The 18,282-nt window shown below is 38.5% G+C and overlaps 1 protein-coding gene across 2 annotated transcripts in view; it reads right to left on the bottom strand.

The window, feature by feature from the left end:
- The window catches only part of col27a1b (collagen, type XXVII, alpha 1b), a 67,590-nt gene that overhangs the window by 16,661 nt on the left and 32,647 nt on the right, over positions 1-18,282 (bottom strand). For both annotated transcript variants that reach the window (XR_006012141.1, XM_042000614.1), the window contains exons 12-36: positions 17,723-17,767; positions 16,058-16,111; positions 15,143-15,187; positions 14,120-14,173; positions 13,906-13,950; positions 12,968-13,021; positions 12,488-12,541; positions 12,015-12,068; positions 11,855-11,908; positions 11,724-11,777; positions 11,587-11,631; positions 10,549-10,602; positions 10,286-10,330; positions 10,088-10,141; positions 9,755-9,808; positions 9,462-9,515; positions 9,051-9,104; positions 5,563-5,616; positions 5,136-5,180; positions 4,461-4,505; positions 4,228-4,281; positions 3,599-3,652; positions 3,461-3,514; positions 3,004-3,057; positions 2,355-2,408 (exon numbers count right to left, since the gene is read on the bottom strand). Coding sequence is in view for 1 of the 2 variants with exons in the window: in XM_042000614.1 (XP_041856548.1) it covers positions 2,355-2,408; positions 3,004-3,057; positions 3,461-3,514; positions 3,599-3,652; positions 4,228-4,281; positions 4,461-4,505; positions 5,136-5,180; positions 5,563-5,616; positions 9,051-9,104; positions 9,462-9,515; positions 9,755-9,808; positions 10,088-10,141; positions 10,286-10,330; positions 10,549-10,602; positions 11,587-11,631; positions 11,724-11,777; positions 11,855-11,908; positions 12,015-12,068; positions 12,488-12,541; positions 12,968-13,021; positions 13,906-13,950; positions 14,120-14,173; positions 15,143-15,187; positions 16,058-16,111; positions 17,723-17,767 (1,287 nt within the window). In the remaining variant the exon portion in view is untranslated. The remainder of the gene's footprint in view (positions 1-2,354; positions 2,409-3,003; positions 3,058-3,460; positions 3,515-3,598; positions 3,653-4,227; positions 4,282-4,460; positions 4,506-5,135; positions 5,181-5,562; positions 5,617-9,050; positions 9,105-9,461; positions 9,516-9,754; positions 9,809-10,087; positions 10,142-10,285; positions 10,331-10,548; positions 10,603-11,586; positions 11,632-11,723; positions 11,778-11,854; positions 11,909-12,014; positions 12,069-12,487; positions 12,542-12,967; positions 13,022-13,905; positions 13,951-14,119; positions 14,174-15,142; positions 15,188-16,057; positions 16,112-17,722; positions 17,768-18,282) is intronic.

The raw sequence follows: 18,282 nt of genomic DNA, 5'->3' as shown, positions 1-18,282 counted from the left end.
TATCTGAGCTTTTCAATCACATCAGAAGCAGATAAGTTTTTCTTTCCACAGCTAATGAAATATTTGCTGAACTCCATTCACTGATGGTTTCCTGAAACTGTTTGGAGGCTCACTGTGGAGGTCCAATTCACACCATGAAAACCTTTTGTAACAGTAAGTATTGATTTCTTCACTCTTTCCCATCACATCTGGCTAAAATATAAACAAAACATCTGTTTCAATCCCACAAAGAAGCATATATATATATATATATATATATATATATATATATATATATATATATATATATATATATATATATATATATATATATATATATATATATATATATATATATATATATATATATATATATAAAGAAAGCTTTTAATAGCCTCATTAAGTTGGTATGATCCCATTGTGATCCAGCCTTACTTCGTTCCAAATTACAACTCTTAGTTGTGTTCAAGTTGGTAAACTGCTGCATCACAGTTGTATGTGTGTATTCAACCCCCCCACCCCACCCCATCAACATTTCTGATGCATCTCTGTTGCAGCTAAACATTTTCAAATAGTGGTACCTTTGATAATAGCCATAAACAGAGAATTTTGTTTGATCAATAGTTTTAACTTGAGATAAGTCACATCCAGTCACAAAAAGAGAAAATAATCATTACAACAGGTAATTATAAGAAAAGAAAAGTCTGGAGGCAGCTATTAATGATTGTGGCTACCCAGACAGGGCCTTTGTAAAAACTGCAACAAAAACCAAGAGCACTACAGACATAGGGAGAAAGGATGACAAGAAAAAAGAAAGGGAAGGCGTTGTCATGCCTTATGTCTCTGGAACATCTGAGAAACTCGACAGGGATTTTTAACAAACACCAAATACCCATGTTTTTCAAACCCAGCCACACCACCAGACAGAACTGGTTCATCCTAATGATCCAGCTCCAGGGTGACCAGATTTGAGTCTGGGATTCTATTTCTTTGTTTTGCTTTTCTTCTTTCTTTCTCTTCTTTCTTTGACCAAAGATTAAATAAAGTGAGAATGTGTGAAAAAACTCTGTTGTCTCTTTCATTGTGGTGGTTTTACTGTACTCTAAAGACGCCATCTATATCAAAGTAGAGAAACTAGGACATCACCTCTCCTCCACCTACAATAGTATCCTTTTAGTTACATCCCAAGAAGATTAACAACACCTATTCACATATTTCAGCCTTAAGTGAAAATGGAAAATAGTAACATCAAGTGTGTCTCATGAAAGGTCATAGATTCTAAAAACATCAGTAAGAAATCTCCCACTGTCTCCATCAGAACTGAAGAAGCTCTTTTGGATGAATAACAAACATCTTCAAGAAACTAAACCCAGTCCAGCTGACTTGACTCCATTTATGCAGAAGGTAATAATATTAATGTTTGACATCTTGTCAAACTAAAGTGAAAAATGTATTATTGCTGGGATAAAATCATTATGTTGACTGACTGTATGTATGAATCTGGAACTCTAGATGGGATGCAGACGGGTGTATCACATAGCTGGTGTGAATACTTCAGTCTGTTACCATGACATTCTGCAGGTGCAGCAAACACACCACACAGCTTGTGTGAAGCAAACCTCTTCTCCAAAAAAGGATTCAAGACAAAATGGCATCACTTAGTATTTTCAAAACATTTAAACAATAAGGAAAAAGCAATCAAAAGCTAAATCTGTTGAAGCAGCATGAACTGATTATAGCCTTTAGGTTCATGAATGGGGCAAATTTGACCACGAATGACGGTTTGAAACATTAAGCTACCGCTTAATAATATGTTGTGACTTTGTTTATAACATCTGAATCTCAGGATTATTTGTTGCATCTCAAATTTATGTATCCCAAATTAATTCAACAGTCAGTCATGAAAAAGCCCTGAATTTAATTAAACATTGAGGGCAAAAGCTGTAAATCAGTTGCAGGATTTCCAGTCCCGAGGCCAAGAGACTAACACCAGTTTACACTCCTCAATAACAGAAAACGTCCTGTTCGGCATGAAGCTGAACAGACTCAGACGTTCACTCTCTGTTGCTCACATTTTACCACCTTCCCCGAGCCAGCGGCTGTTTCTCAGTCTGTCAGCCGTACAGTACTTCCAGCAGTTTGGCTCTGCTAAATATGCAGGCTTTTTCTCCCTGTCACAGTGCTTGCCAGACAGTAGAGCTCTAAAATACCCCACAAAGCATCAACACAATGCAGCTCCAAAAGCACCACAGCCATATGTCTCAGAGACAATACTTTGCTGAAGTGTTATTAAGATTCTACAGGAAACAGTGGAGTTCACTAGGTTCACAAATTCAGTGGTAAAACCAGTGTGGGTTGGTTATTTTCGTACTTGCCTTGGCTCCATCGTGTCCACTTGGTCCAGCCTCTCCACCGATGCCGGCCTCACCCTGACAGAAAGTCATGAAGATATTATTGTATTCACAGGGAGAACAGCAGATTTAATGCCAGCCAAACACTAGCAGTTATATCTGATCTTCAGCTGTTCTGATCTTTAGCTGTTATTGCCACCATGTGCATGCAAAGAAATGATAAAGCACCAAGGGTTAATGCAGGTTTCTGAAAACTATTACACAAAACATTGTTCAAGAGCTTGTTTTCAACCTGTTGCTTTTGTGTGAAAGCCGATTTCAACTTGGTTTAACGAGGGGATGTTCTGATGTTCACTCAAAGTCCCACTAAATTTAGGTTTGTACTGTCCTTGTAGGTGTTTGTCTTCTCAGCAGATGCTAGCTTTGCTCATCCATCACAAATCCTCCCTGATTCCTCAAACTAAGAGCACTCCAACTGCTCTCTGCTGCAGGTAAGACACTCACTACTAAAGTACTTCACAGTGCCCCGCTTTAAGAAACTGGCTGAAGATTCACACCTTGTTCAAAACCATGTTCGGTGTAGGCTTTTTTTTTTTCTTCATTTAGGGATTTTATGTTAATTTTTGCACATGATGTTCAACATGAAGACTTTACAGAAAGATGAGACACTCACTCTCTGACCGATCAGACCCTGCTCCCCGAAACTGCCAGGTGGACCAGCGGCACCCTGTGAAGGATAGAAGATTTAAAAGTAAATTTTTTTGTCATGCAAGCTTTGATTTACACAACCATTGGTTTAAACAATGCTTCCTACAATGGTGAGAAGTGTGAATGGACATTTAGTGGACAGAAAACTCTTTTGCCAAGAGATCAAATACATTTTTTAATTGAGCACAGATTTTCATTTGGGCTCAAACTGAAAGGTCTGAGCGATGATGATGGTGGAGAATATAATTTAAAAACTTGTGAAAAAGTAATTGCATCCAGATCTCAGGATTAATATGTAAAAGCTTTATTATTTCATAAGGGTAGGTCGTGCAGGCCCCATGGCCACAGCCGCTGATTACAGCAAAGGTTGTAATGGAGTTGTAATTCCATGAATAGTAATCTTAATAAATCATTATGGCTACCTTTTCCCCTGGTTCACCGGGCGGTCCTCTCTCCCCAGCTTTCCCTGGTGGCCCCTGTCAGAAACAGTGACAGCCGTTATTATTCTGCACTAACGTAAACCACAGTGGGAGTTTACACTGATTGTGTGATCAACTCACCGTCAGCCCCATCTCCCCCAGTGGTCCAATCCTTCCTGGTGGCCCTGCTGGTCCCTGCAGCAACAAAGCAGGGCCATCAATAAAAAGGTTAAGAGCATTTTCTAGCCTTGGACAGACACCTCTGAAAGTGACAGTAAAAGGAGAAAAACGTGATGGGAGATAAGTACTCGGCAGAAAAGTGTGGATTTGTGGTGATAAGTTAATCTGGATGGCTTAGAACCAACCAAATAATGGGCCAAAGCTTCTGAAAGTGATGAAAACTGATCTGCTGTTATAGAGATGCATTCAAACTACAATAAAGCTGCCTCTACAGGAAGGAGATGGTGTAAATCAAATTACTTTGCCGCTTATGTATTGAAGTCTTGGACAGAAGCAGAGAAAGAGGATTAGGTCGTTCTGAGCTTTTTCAAACAGGATATGGGTTTCTAGGAAGAACTGAATAAAAGATGCCAAAAAGAGGATTCATGTGCAAGCAAGTGAAAAGGGGAGCACAGTCATTACAGTCAACAATTTTACACTATTATCCTACACAGAATGAAAAGAAGAAAATGTTGTAACTGATACTGAGGTTGATTCTCAGAATGGGGGGTATGATGCTTAACATTCATATGCATTAAACATAAACTCACAGGTTCTCCAGCAATTCCTTTGGCTCCGGGAGGTCCCGAGGGTCCCTGAATACCCTGAAAATAACGCAGTCGTCTGTGAAACACACAGCACTGGTATTCATACGCATGAGGAAATGCAATGACATCCATAAGAGAAACGGTGCACCTCATAAGCTCATCGTTTTTGCATTTCCTTGCTCCCAAAAATTTATCACCGATGTAAAAGGAAAACCCTGCTAGCACAGACCACTTACCGGAAATCCCTTCGGCCCACCTTCACCTGGCTCACCAAGCTTTCCCTGCAGTAAAATCATACAAATGGAAAAATCAGTTATAAGATCTGAGGAGAAAGTTAAGAGTTTGTTTGTGTCTTCCTCTAAGTGGAACAACAGGCAAGTGAAGTCGACACATCTCACATGAGTCCAAGTTCTTACTTAAGTATTCTAGTTTTACATAAAAAAGGTAAGATTTCTATGTCATAATAAGCAAGAACAGCTAATTACAGAGCTGAAGTCATCATTATCATTGTCCGTAAAATGGCATATCATTAAACTTTTATTCTTTAAATCAAAGCAACTTTCCACATCTCGATACTTTCTTTAGAATTTCTGAGAGACATTAACTTTTAATCTAATCAATACATTGCCATTTCAGTCAAATGAAAACAAGGCTTTACATTTTAAATCAATTTTCTTGCTTCATTTCCTTTCTCACCTAAAGATTGCTGATTAAATATCACATAGTGCAATAATGACTTGATTTACTCCATCAAAACATATATAGCATCAATTTTGAAGCCTATTTTACCTTAATTATACCCCTGAGACCTTGATAACTTTGACAAGTGAACAAATTTAACCGGGACTGGAATTTGTGCTATTAATCTAATGTGTGTCTGTGAGGAGAAGAAAGTAAAGAATTTTCTTTACCATCTCTCCAGGGAAGCCGACTTTTCCTGTTGGACCATCAGGGCCCTGCAAAGAAAGAAAATAACAGCAGTGCAATGAAATACGCTTTCTAAAATCCCCCTCCGGTTAAAATGTGTCTGACTGCCAAGAACTAACATCACCATTAATACTTTAAAACTCTTTGATTTAAGTTTTTGCTCTCACAGTTGTGGCTGACCAGAATGTCCTCTAAATATTCTTTAGATGTTAAAATAGTCACCATTTGTGTGTTTTTTATTTAATTTTTTGTCAACAGATGTTTGAGCTGTTTATATTTGTTTTCCATGAAACATTGTTAATGTGGGCTTTAGATAGCTTAAGCCCAAAAATATCTCTAAGCAGCTGTAAAACATTATCAGCCAATTAACCACATGGTGAACTAGTTAAGACTCATTGACTATGTGCTCACCTTAAACCCTGCAGAGCCTTGGTCTCCCACTGGGCCGTCAGGACCAGATGGACCCTGTAAAAGCAGGAACAGTTGTTATTGATGAATATGTACCCTTTAATGCTCTTTAAAGAATGAGATCTTTGGCCTTAAACCTGCATTTCCATCATCCGGATTAAGCAGAACCTGGACGCTTACTGTGTACTTTGGTTTATCCCATAATTGGAGAGAAACAGCATCAAACATTGTGGCAATTTGGGAAATACTTAGCATCTAGTTCAGCAGTGTCCAATCCCCACCCTGTGGATTCTGTCCCCACGTTTCCACAATCACCACAGAGGTACCACCGGCACACTGAGGACATTGTAAAGAAGTCCTGCAGCTGATTCACCCCTACTCTTAAAGAAAGCTATGAAGAACTGATTATGCCATTTTGGATGGGCCCTCATGTCAGCGTCTTACATAAGATGTAATCAGAGCCAGAGTGGAGTATAGCTCCTTCTTACACAAGTCTATTGCTGATTGGTAACAGCAGACTAATGCATTCATGATTGTTGCTCAGAGAAATGATCTCTCCATTACGACTGAGCTAAAATACAAATTCCATCTAATTATCTTTTTGACTGGAAAGAAAGTATTTTGGGTAACAACATGGATAAATCACAATATGCTTATTTTCAGTCATCATTTCAGATGTTATACTTAGCTGGGAATAAAAAAGTGTTTCCCATTTATTTAAAGAGCTGTTTTTGTCCAACACATAATTTTATTTCTTTCTAGTGGGATTCATTTAATTATTAATCCAAGTTTAACCCGCTTGACAGTAGTGTATGTGGAGATATTTTCTTGTGAAAAAATGTCAGCGATAAATAAATGACTCCATGGAAAATGATATGATTCATTTTTAGTTGTTTCAGTTGTTATTTGGTTTAAATATTTTTTAGGTAGGTGAACTAGTTAATGATGCAAGAACTAGCAACTCAAAAAAATGATGAAATCTCTCAAGATGAAATCTTATCTCTCAAGATGAGATACCTGATGTCTGTAACTGGCATGGAAATAACAGAAATGCATCATGTGAAGATCAAAGATGCCTAAATTTTACAAGAGTCAAGTTGGAAGAAAGCATAAAAGATTCAGCTTTAAATCAAACTGATCACTGGCATGACGCTGATGTGTGACTGAAGTACACTGCTCAAAGCAAGAAAGGGAACACTTAAAACAACACATCTTAGATCTTGATGAATGAAATATTCCGATTGAAAATGATTATTCATTACATAGTAGAATGTGTTGAGAATAAAAAAAACAAGAATTGTTAATGGAAATCAAAATCATTAACCCATGGAGGTGTGGATTCAGAATAATACTCAATAAAAGTGGAAAGATCAGATCACAGGCTGACCCCACTTTTGTGGAAATTTATCAAGACAATTTAAAACAAGGTTCAGTAATGTGTGCCGCCTCCACGTGCCTACATGCACTCCCTACAACGTCTGGGCATGCTCCTGTGACACCACAGATGTTCTCTTGAGGGATTTCCTACCAGACCTGGATCAGGGCATCAGTCAACCCCTAGATAGTCTGTGGTGCGACGTGGTATCAGCGGATGGAACGAGACATGATGTCCCAGTGATGCTCGATTAGATTCAGGTCTGGTGAACAGGCAGGCCAATCCATAGCATCAATACCTTCATCATGCAGGAACTACTTACAAATGCCAGCCACATGAGGCCAGGCATTGTCACGCATCAGGAGGAACCCAGATCCCACTGCAGCACCATATGGTCTGACAATGGGTCTGAGGACGAGATCAATACTTTCATCATGCAGGAACTACTTACACACTGAGACACAGTGAGTTCCTTAGACTCACTCTGTCAGTGCTTAGAGCAAGTAAACTGCTGGATGCAGTCAAATTTCCTTCAGTTAAACAAAGACAAAAGTGAAGTTATTGTTTTTGGCAACAAGAAGGAAGAGACGGATGTTACTGACCTGCTTCAGTCCAGAGGTATAATGAAAAAAACTCAAGTTAGTAATCTTGGTGTCATAATTGACTCAGACCTGAACTTCACTAGTCACATCAAGACCATAACCAAATCAGCTTTTTATCATCTTAAACAAATAGCAAGACTCAGAGGTCTCATGTCCAGACAGGATTTAGAGAAACTTATTCATTGCTTCATCTCCAGCAGGCTGGACTGATGTAACAGTCTTTTGTCTGGTCTTCCTAAAAAGACAATTTCAGCTCTTTCAGTTTTAACAAGAACCAGGAGAACAGCGCACATCACTCCTGTTTGTAAATCTTTACACTGGCTACCAGTTATCTACAGAATCGATTTTAAAGTGCTGTTGCTAGTCTATAAATCACTCAGTGGTATGGGGCCAAAATACATGTCCGATCTTCTTTAAGTATTTAAACCCAGCAGGGAAGCAGTCAGCTGGTGGTACCCTGGGTCAGAACCAAACAAGGTGAAGCTGCTTTCAGCTACTATGCAGCACACAGATGTAACCAGCTTCCTGATGACCTTAAATGTGCCCAAACTCTAACCAACTTCAAATTTCAGCTGTTTTCCTGTGCCTTTTGATTGGTTTCATCAGTATTTTATCTCTTTTTTATCTCTCTTTTTATTTTTTATTTATTTATTTTGTTTTACTTTTTTCTGTAAAGCACTTTGAATTGCTTTAGAGCAGGGGTGGCCAAGGTCGGTCCTCGAGAGCCACAATCCTGCAGGTTTTCCATGCATCCCTGCACCAACACACCTGACTCAAATTGCTTTGCTTTGGTTTTAATGGTAGTCAGGATACCTCGTGTTAGCACATGAAGGTCTGTGCAGGCCCCCCAAGCATGTTTCCATAGACCATCACTGACTCACTGCCAAACTGGTCATGCTGGAGGATGTTTCAGGCAGCAGAACGTTCTCCACATTGTCTCCAGACTCTCTTACATGTCAGATGTGCTCAATGTGAACCTGCTCTCATCTGTAAAAGCACAGGGCACCGATGGCAAGTCTGCCAATCCTGGTATTTACTGGCAAATGCCAGTTGGACTGCACTGTGTTGGGCCCATTGCATTCTTTTCTTTTAATGTAATATTATTAATTTAAATAGAAAATCTGGATCTGAACTTAAAGCTAAAATAATTTAATAATAATAATTTCCTAAAGCAAAAAATACATCACAACATATCATCCTCTATAGAAACTCATGGCTGTTTTCAGAAGTCAGAAGTTTGGTGTGTCCAAACCTTAGACTGGTGCAGTATACTTGTTTTGTCTGCTGATAGGCAGCACTTTATATTTTACGGGATGTTTTAAGGAGGATTGAAAAGGTTTGGTTTTATTATTCAGCTTTCCAAAGACATTTTGTGTTGAGATGTTTCAGTTAGGACCGCTGTGACAAACTAAACAACTAATCAGTGTTTGAATAACAAGAGGAAGTAAACTGAATTGTTATGTCTTTTATAAAGAATCAACTATAGTATTTAAGTAATAATTTTAGTTACCTACCCTTCTGCCTTTGGGGCCTCTAATGCCGGCGGATCCCCGTGACCCTGGAGGCCCCTGCATGTGTGTAAAATAATATTATTTGATTTGGATCAAGACAGATTATGGAAACTAAAATGAAAGCGGACCAACAGATGGAAGTTAAAATAATAATAATAAAAAAAACATGGCAAGATGTGTAATAGAGTACAATGTTCTATATTCAGCCATCTTTTTAATGAGTACATTGCAACTTAGCTGTTTCATTACAAGTCTACTATAAAATGATTCCTCTCAGTGTTTAGATTACAAAGCATTACATTACTGGGTTTTGATCTGAGGTGCAAACAAAGTTGTGGCTTCTCAGTTATGGTTTTTGGCCTAATTTCTGTAGATGATCCAATAGGCCATAAAGCTAGTTAATGACAAACTTACTGGTATTCCTTGCAGTCCAGGTGGTCCTTTCTCTCCAGGCAAACCAGTGTGGCCCTAATGGGGGCAAAATTATGCATATTTGTTTGTTTGTATTTGTTTGTTTATCAAAAACAATTTACCTTAAAACAAGATCAGATTTCTAAAAGAGAAAAAGGATGGCCAGTAGCCAATATTTTTATGACATTTGAATCCTTTCCAAAAAAAAAAAAAAAAAAAAATCACACTCCCATCCTTTACAAATGTAGAACAGAACATTCCCCCAGTACGAGATGGGGTCCAGACTTACTCCTTACCATCGGCCCAGTTTCACCTGGCAGACCGGGGGCGCCCGTTTTCCCTCGATCCCCCTGAGAACCACAAATAGTAATTCAAGAGACCTAAATTTCACTAGTTTGGCTGTAATATGCTCAATTTATGAAGAAAAATATAAAGAAAAGCATTACAGTCGACAGGCTTTTACAAGCAAATATTTTATATTTCATCAAAAGAAATTATTTAAATATTTTCAGTGACATTCAGAATATGTCATTTCCTTTTCTTTCCAGTGACTGGTTTAATAATATAACCCTTTCACGCACAAACTCATGTAATACTAGGAAGGTTTGCCACATTTTGATATCACTAACCTTTTCTCCGGTGATACCCATCTCTCCATCCAGCCCAATAAACCCAGGCAGACCCTAAACGACAGAAAACAACAGAATAAAAGTTTATTCTTTATTTACCTAGAAACTTGCATTTCTCATTATAGGCTGCTGTACTGAGCTCCAACAAAACAGGCATTCATGGAGCATCAAATAGAAATCAGCAAAAAAAGCCTTTACCCTCTCGCCGAGCTTCCCGACCTCGCCAGTTATCCCCATCTCGCTCTACAGCAAAGCAGACAAATTAGCATTTCACAAACTTATTCATGCTTTGAGTTTTTAGTTTAGCTCAGTTGAAATGGGCTTAAAGGCCAGTTCCCCTGTGGTTGCTGGGAATTAACATCTCATTTATGCATATACTGATACACGATCATAAAAGAGAACAAGGGAGAGAATGTTCAGATAAGGATGACAGTGGTGAATATGTGCCGATCAAGCCTGACCTTGGGTCCATCTGGGCCTGTCAGTCCAGGGAATCCCTGCCTCCCAGGCCTGCCCTGAACAGAAAGCAAAAATGACAGAGGGAAGTGTGCAGCAGCTCCAAACAACTAACAATAAACTCCAAATCTCCTATAAAAGGTGAAGTGTGTAAGTGTGCAGAGGCCGTTGCAAAAAACAACAGCTGATGTCAAAACACAAACATCCCTTTTAAGAAACTTTATGATCCAGAAAACAAAGAGCTATCAAAAACCTCACAAAGCTCTCTGTGTCACTTGTGTTTGTTTTCAGTAATTACGTGTGGCTTTTGGGAGACGGTACGCTGAAGTGAACCTCTTCAATGATACAGCCGCATTGGAAAAGTATTCTCTATTGTTTACCCTGTGATGGCTCCTTTTTTTCTAACTACAGACTTTAATTTACACAAGATACTCCCAAATGACCCAATTTGTTTCTGTTCAAGTCCAAAGTTTAACTTGCATCCCTTCCTAATCATCTTTATTCACACGCTGATATTAAGGAGTATAAATCTACACTTGAAAGAATTTAAAAATCTAAATAATGAATGTGTTCAGTAACTGTGATTCTCATTTTACCTCCTAATGACAAATCACTATAATGATTTACCATATTATTTCATTTTAGGGATAAAAACGTTCCTTTTCTTGTGCATTTACTTAAAAATCCTCCAATCGTCAGATATAATTCCACACATAGACAAACACCCCTATTTTTACTTTTGTTTGTGATTGCATGTTTGTGTTTTTATGCTGTTTTCACTACAGCAATTTGCTGACCAATCTGGTAATATGAGCACACAGCGTCCAAAAGGAAACTTTTCAAAACAGCTTTAGAACAATAGAAAGTTCAGTCAGCCAAAGGAGAGCTAGCAGTCAAAACTCAGTGATCCATCCAAACCTACATTCAGGGCAAGTGTGTGTGTGCGTGTGTGTGTGCAGCTGGTTTTGGTATTGTATGAGGATCTGTGTCATTGTATCTTCAAACTGGTTTTGATCTTCAAGTCTCATCCAATTAGAACTCACCTCGGCTCCAGCGGGTCCAGCTGGCCCAACTGGTCCCTCATCACCCTGACAAAAAAAGAAAATCACTCAAGTTGATAGAATTTTTTTTTTCTTTTTATCTGTAGCTTCCCTTTATAATATATAATATTTGATCTCACCTGAAGCCCAGGTGTTCCTGTTGGACCTGGAAACCCTCTTGTGCCTTGCTTTCCCTACGGATGACACGCTGAATTTGAAAAAAATCCTTTTATTTCTTAAGAGTAAAATGAGTTTATGTCACCCTGCTAACCTTAGGACCCTCGGGGCCATTTTGTCCTGGTGGGCCGATGTCACCTGGAAAACCCTGTGATAATGACAGGAAATGAATCACAGCTTCATCACCAGATGTGCACACCTGTAAACTGATATTTACTGTATGGTGGTAGAATTTATTACAACTGCAGTCTTACCTCTGGGCCAGTAGGACCAGATGTACCATCAGGGCCTTTTTCACCTGGTTTGCCCTAAAACATGTCAATGAAATGGAAAGTCAATCACAGCACAGATTCATTAATATTTTCACCAGCTTTACTATTTAAAAATTAACAAGAAAATCCAATATTAACTAAAAATAGTTTTCCACGCAAGAATGGGATTCCTGCGTGGAAAACTACAAGGTGGAGATGCACTGAGGGTACATAGGACACTTTTGACCACAAGTGGGGTTATTAAAAGCTCAGAAGCCCCTCACACTGGAAAAGTGCCTGTGCTCCAAGCTTTCAGGGATTGTTTGTGCCTGATTTAACCATAATTCTTGATCATGAGATGAAGTTTCCTTTCGTGCATTTCCACGTATTTTAACCAAGAGTATGAACATCAGCCCATGAAGATTACTTTAAATGCTTTCTCTGTCTGTACTCATCGTTTCAAAGGAAGATAATACCTGAGGTCCGGGTTTTCCATGAGGACCAGGCAACCCAGGGGAACCCTGGCTGCCCTGAAACATAAAAGCCACACTGAAAACAAGTCAACAAGACAACAAAGTGCATGGAAACCAAAAGTCAATGTCAGTATTCTGCTAAAGCTTTTCACACCTTAGTGTTTTTAGATTCTGGTCCATTTTACAGTTATCATCAGGGAGGCATTTTTGAAAGCTCCTTCAAATTGCTTTTAGTGTCTAAAAGTTGGTACGGAGAAAAGGTAAATGTTCTGTACATCAGTAACACTTCAAGGAGCAAAACAAGGCACTTTAGAAACGGTCCCATCAGCCCATGCCCATGAGCACATTGACAGTGTCAGACATGACACACATGTTGCTGATCTAATAGAGAACAATGGATTTAATTACAAGAAACAAGGCGCCAGGCAGCCTGTTTATGGGTGATCTACTGTATCATTGGAAAAAATAGCAGCATGTACATACCTTGTCCCCTAGGAATCCACACTCCCCCTGCTCTCCTGGTAAGCCAACATCACCCTATAAAAAAGCAAAAAACATGTAAAAAAAAAAAAAAAAAAGCCCAATGTTTACAAAAGAAATATTCAATTAAATAAATTCAATAAAACCATGTTTGGGTTTTTTTTCATGCAAACATCACAGAATGTGTGCAGATCCAGGGAGAAAAGCAGCAGTTTGCAGGCAAAATATTGTAATAACTTAATAATGTATATATATATATAAATATATATATATATATATATATATGTATGTATATATATATTTTTTTTTTTTCACTGTTTGAAAATTGCTGTTGGATAACAAAATAGCCCAGTAATAAAATGTTGTTCCATAGCTTAGAGTTTTAATATAGACTTATAAAAAATGCATATTTCTCAGTGATTCTACTCCTGCTGTAAGAATACTGTGTAAGACTGACAGCTAGCTTAGCATGAGGCTGTGGTTGGAGGTAATTACATTGTTAATGGGTTAGCAATTATTAATAAATTTCATACCAAATGTTGAGAGAAATTTCCAAATCTTGACGTCATTCTTATCAATAAACATTTACACATTTGCAAGTAAGTAACTGCATGCTTTGATTGATAAAAAGAAAAGTCTTCACATAAAAACTAATACAGATAATTATTATTTCTGTGTAATTGTATGAGGTAAAGTCTTGGCTGCCTTTCAGTCTCACAAGAAATTTTTTTTTTTCAGTTTATCATTTTTGCATTTGTTTTGGAGCCAGACTAACCAGAATAGGAACCACTTTCTGCCCCCTGGCTGAACACACTCCTCCGCGATTACACAGAAACCTGTCTTCAACAGTGTTTCGCTTTAGTTTTCTCAGGCGTTTTTTCATTACGCATTCTTGTACCGTATAAAGGTCAGTAATCTGAGAAAAGACATATGCAGATCACCTTATCACCTTTCAGTCCTGCTTCTCCCGGGTTTCCAGCTACCCCCTTTGAAGCAAAATAAAATTAACAAGTGATAAAAAAAACAAAGTCCATGGGAACATCTAATGTTCCAGACATAGTTTTTATTATAATAATTCAAGAATAATTCATCTCAGTAGTGACTGCCAGGTCAAAGCGAGATTAACCTTTGCTTGAGAACTTCTGCATGATTTACCTTGATTCCAAGCAGCCCTGGTAAGCCCATTAAGCCAACAGGGCCCATGTCTCCCTGCAAATGATAAATAAATCAATAAAAACTCCACACCTGCCAAATAACAAATATGACATTCACCAGACAAAGTGATTTTAAATTATGGTAGTTTTCCTTTTTTAAAGAAATCTAGTTACTGTAGCCAAAAACAACAATGCTTTATATTAGGGGTAGAATCATTTAACTTTTGACCACAAAACAGAAGTAGTGAGACAATTTTTACTATTTTTGTGAAGTTTTTGTGGTTTTAACTGTTTTGCATGGCAATGCTCAAGAGAGGCTTTTATTTAATATCTTATTTACATATTTATATGTTCAACTAATGCACAACTTCCCATATGTTTATTGTGTGAACAACTCTTTAACACAAACTTTTGATCCTATGTAGTTAATTTATACTGAAAATGAAGATAAAAGCCTTTGCATTCCTCTCTGTTTTCACCTTCCAGCATATCATGTGGCATTTTAAGTACTGCATATACGGTGTAATTTCTATTCACACGGTCTTAGTTTCACTGCAGTTTTTTTTGTTTTTTATTTAACAGAATAATCAACTTTAGGATGATTCAAAAAGGTGGAGAATCAATGCTCTACATCAGGGGTGTCAAACTCCGGTCCTCGAGGGCCAATTTCCTGCAGGTTATAGTTGTTTTCCTGCGTCACACCTGATTAAAATCAAATAGATATAACCACTTCTTGTCAACTTTTGCACAATAACCCATTACTTTCAGCCAGGTGTGTTGGAGCAGGGAAAGATTTCAAACCCACAGGACTACAGCCCTCGAGGACCAGATTTTGACACCTCTGCTCTACGTGGTTGCACATGCACGTTTCACACTAAACAGATACTTTGTGACCCGAAAAACATAGAAGTGTTTTAACAACAATTAAGAAATCCAAAAGAAGAAACAATGTAAGATCTGAAAGAAAAAAAAAGGGTATCTCAATATACAATTCTAAAATGAATCATAAGAAAACACCACTCACAATAAGACCGATGACTCCACATGGCCCGGGAGCTCCCAGTTCTCCCTGAGCAGGAAAATTTTGTCATATTTGAGTGTAGAGTTGTAGATATTATGCATTTGTGAAAGAATACAGTTCTTTTCTATATTTGTTTCTGATGATTAATGTTCTTTTTTTCCCTGAGCTAAGCACAGTCAGTGAATGACTTCTATGCCAACATCCTCTCCAAGCCAGTACACAGTGGAGGGACGACGGACACTGAACAGCACAGTGTGAACTTCCTGTCGCTTCCTCCATCTCTTCTGAATAAAAAGAGATGGATTTTGCCAAATGGAACATTCCCTCTTTCCTCTGAAAGGAGAGGAAATGAAGCCTGGAGGAGACTCTCAGAGGTCAGCCAATTTTACTCTGACCTTGTCAGTCACAAACAGCGAGGGTCAAACTAAAGAAAGAGGTGCGCTGAGTAAAACTGCTGCTGCTGCCCTCATATCAGTGTGGATTGTGGTGGGAGACTGACTGAATCACTGCAACAATCTGCTTCACGATCAGGTGTGTAGGAGAATAAAATGGTCTTCCTGTAAAGCAATCCGCAAACAAGTTTTAACGATGTTGCTCTGCATTTTTCCATGAATGGTGCACTCATTTAACAGGAGATACACTAAAAGATAAGCGATATTGCAGCAACAGTTTTGCTTGCTTCTGGTTTTTAAACTGTATTGGCACTTTAGGCTGCATTTTTGGATGCAACGTGCCAATTAAGCTACATTTTGTGATTATAATGTGTTGAAATCTGATCAAATCTCAGGGTTCTTTAGCACTTTTCCTTGACCTCATCATGAAGTTTATATTTATTTACATGAATCCAGGCATCATAACTGTATGGAAACAACCAAGTGTTGCTTTGAATGCTGTAATGATCCATTTTCTTTCACTTACCGGGTTCCCATCAGGGCCAGGAGGTCCCCTCTCTCCAAAGTCACCAGGAAATCCCTGAACACACAAACAAACAGGACAGTCATGTAACCAGAGGGGGAGGACTGAGTGAAATTATCATGCTTATAAAGTCAAAGTGTCCATTTGGATGCTAGATGTATTTAAAAATCACATGGTTTGTCTGTGAAGTTATTACACCAAACACAGGGGATCAACAAAGTCCTTCCCAAAACAGAAGTTTACAGAGTAAGGCCAAGCAAATCCCATCAAATATGCTCCCAGGGGTTTCATTCCTGGGAGACCAGCAGGAAATTCCACTGCTGAGCGTTTCCAAGTGATGTGTGTGTGTGTGTGTGTGTGTGTAAGCTGCCAGGGAAGTGCTCAGCGTCCTGCGAACCAAACCCCCAGGACTTTCCTAAATGGCTGAATAAAGCTGCTTGGCCCAGGAACTGCTGACTGAGCCCCCTTTTTTTTTGCTTGGTGCTTGTAATTCCATTATAGAGGCAGAACAAGAGGGGTGATGCAGCCATGAGGCCACACGCTCATCGTGCGCTTGTCATTATGCCAAGGTCAACACTCAACCTGCCACACATCACTTGCCTATAGATAGAAGGAGAGTGCTGTTGAGAGGCAAATGATAGATGGCAGAATAGCAGAAAAATCTTCCTCATTCACTGTCTGCAGACAGAAAGGAGGAGGTGATGGTGGGGGAATGAAGAGATGGAGGAGACAGAAATGTTTGTGTGGCAAGCAGCTTCTTTACAAATGTGGAAAAGTTTGCCTTTCTCCAAAAAACGTCAGTAACTGCCTTAGTTTGATCAGAGAAGCATGTGTTTCTTCTCATATACTGACATCCACATTCTTTAAGTTTGGGAAGACCCTTTTCATACTGAAATCTGTGCAGCTGCAGCCCTACCTCACTACTGTGCTCCAAAATATAGCTCACAAGATAAATGGTATCTGTGTGGCTGACACAGGAAAAGTGCAGCAGTTAGATGTCACAGATTGCAAAAGAGTCCATTTAAATGTACTTTTTCCATCTTTTAAAACATCCCAACCCCCTCTTTTATCTCAGTCAGTTACTTTGCTTCACTGCTGAGTCAGGAAAGAGAAAAAAAAAGTAACTGACCTCACTTTTCACCACAGAGAAAGATGAATGGCTTTGCTGTCACATGCTTAAATGTCAATTGCATAACATTTAAAAACAACCAGCCTGAGACTGGGAAATATCTCATTCATAAACGTGGTTATGTACAGGATCAGTATTTTCCATGTTAGCCTGAAAGAATGGGAAATTTAGGTAATTCTAGGCACTAGTGTTTTGTGGGTAAAGCTTCCATCGGGCCAAACCCTCAACTGACCCCATCCCCCTATCATATCCATCCAAAACAAGAACCGTAATGAGTTTACAGTCCAAAACACAAGTTTCCTAATCGACATCAGCCAGAAAATATGAATCATAAAGAACCATAAATGCACCCACTATAATACAAGGCAAGAAATTTCTCATTTATAATTAAGATGATTATTTGTGTGTCATATATGTATATGTATAAAACTGTCCATCAGTGCTGGTCTGTAGTTAGATCCCATAGATCACAAGCATCACATCTGCCATAAGGCTGCATTGAGGAAGTTTCTGAGAAGTATGTTGAGAGAAAACTTTACCGGCCTACCCATCTTGCCCTTCTTCCCATGAACACCAGGAATTCCCTAAGAATAGGACAGAAAACAGAGAGAGACAGAGATGTGAAGCTAAAGAAAGTGCATCATTTGAAAAATGTTTCATCTTATTATCTAAGAGTATTTACGATATATAAACTTGTACTGCTCATTGCTTGCCATAAATGAAGTTATTAACTGAAATAAAAAAAAAAAACATGTCTGGTCTTAGATAAAGAGCAGGAAAAAATGTTTATTTAAATGCTTTTTTTTCAGATAGTTGGCCAAACTAGTTTTATAGAACTTCTACAGTATCCCATCATCATTTGATCTAAAAATGCTCTGGAAAATGAGAAATTGAAGATGAATCTTGACGTGTGATCATTTTGTCAAGCTAAATCAAATAAAAAAAATATGTGGTGCTTGGGTTTTGATCCTCGGTCTTTGAGTTTAATAGGAATTTGAATTATAGCTGGGTTTAAGTAAATTTAAATCCATCTTCTGCCTTTTAACATTATCTAGGACAGTAGATGGGTTGTGGCAAGAGGCTCGATCCAATGCCGTAT

Source organism: Melanotaenia boesemani, chromosome 11 (genome assembly GCF_017639745.1).
Source record: "Melanotaenia boesemani isolate fMelBoe1 chromosome 11, fMelBoe1.pri, whole genome shotgun sequence".
Classification (NCBI taxonomy): domain Eukaryota; kingdom Metazoa; phylum Chordata; class Actinopteri; order Atheriniformes; family Melanotaeniidae; genus Melanotaenia; species Melanotaenia boesemani.
This window is presented reverse-complemented; position numbering and strand designations above follow the sequence as displayed.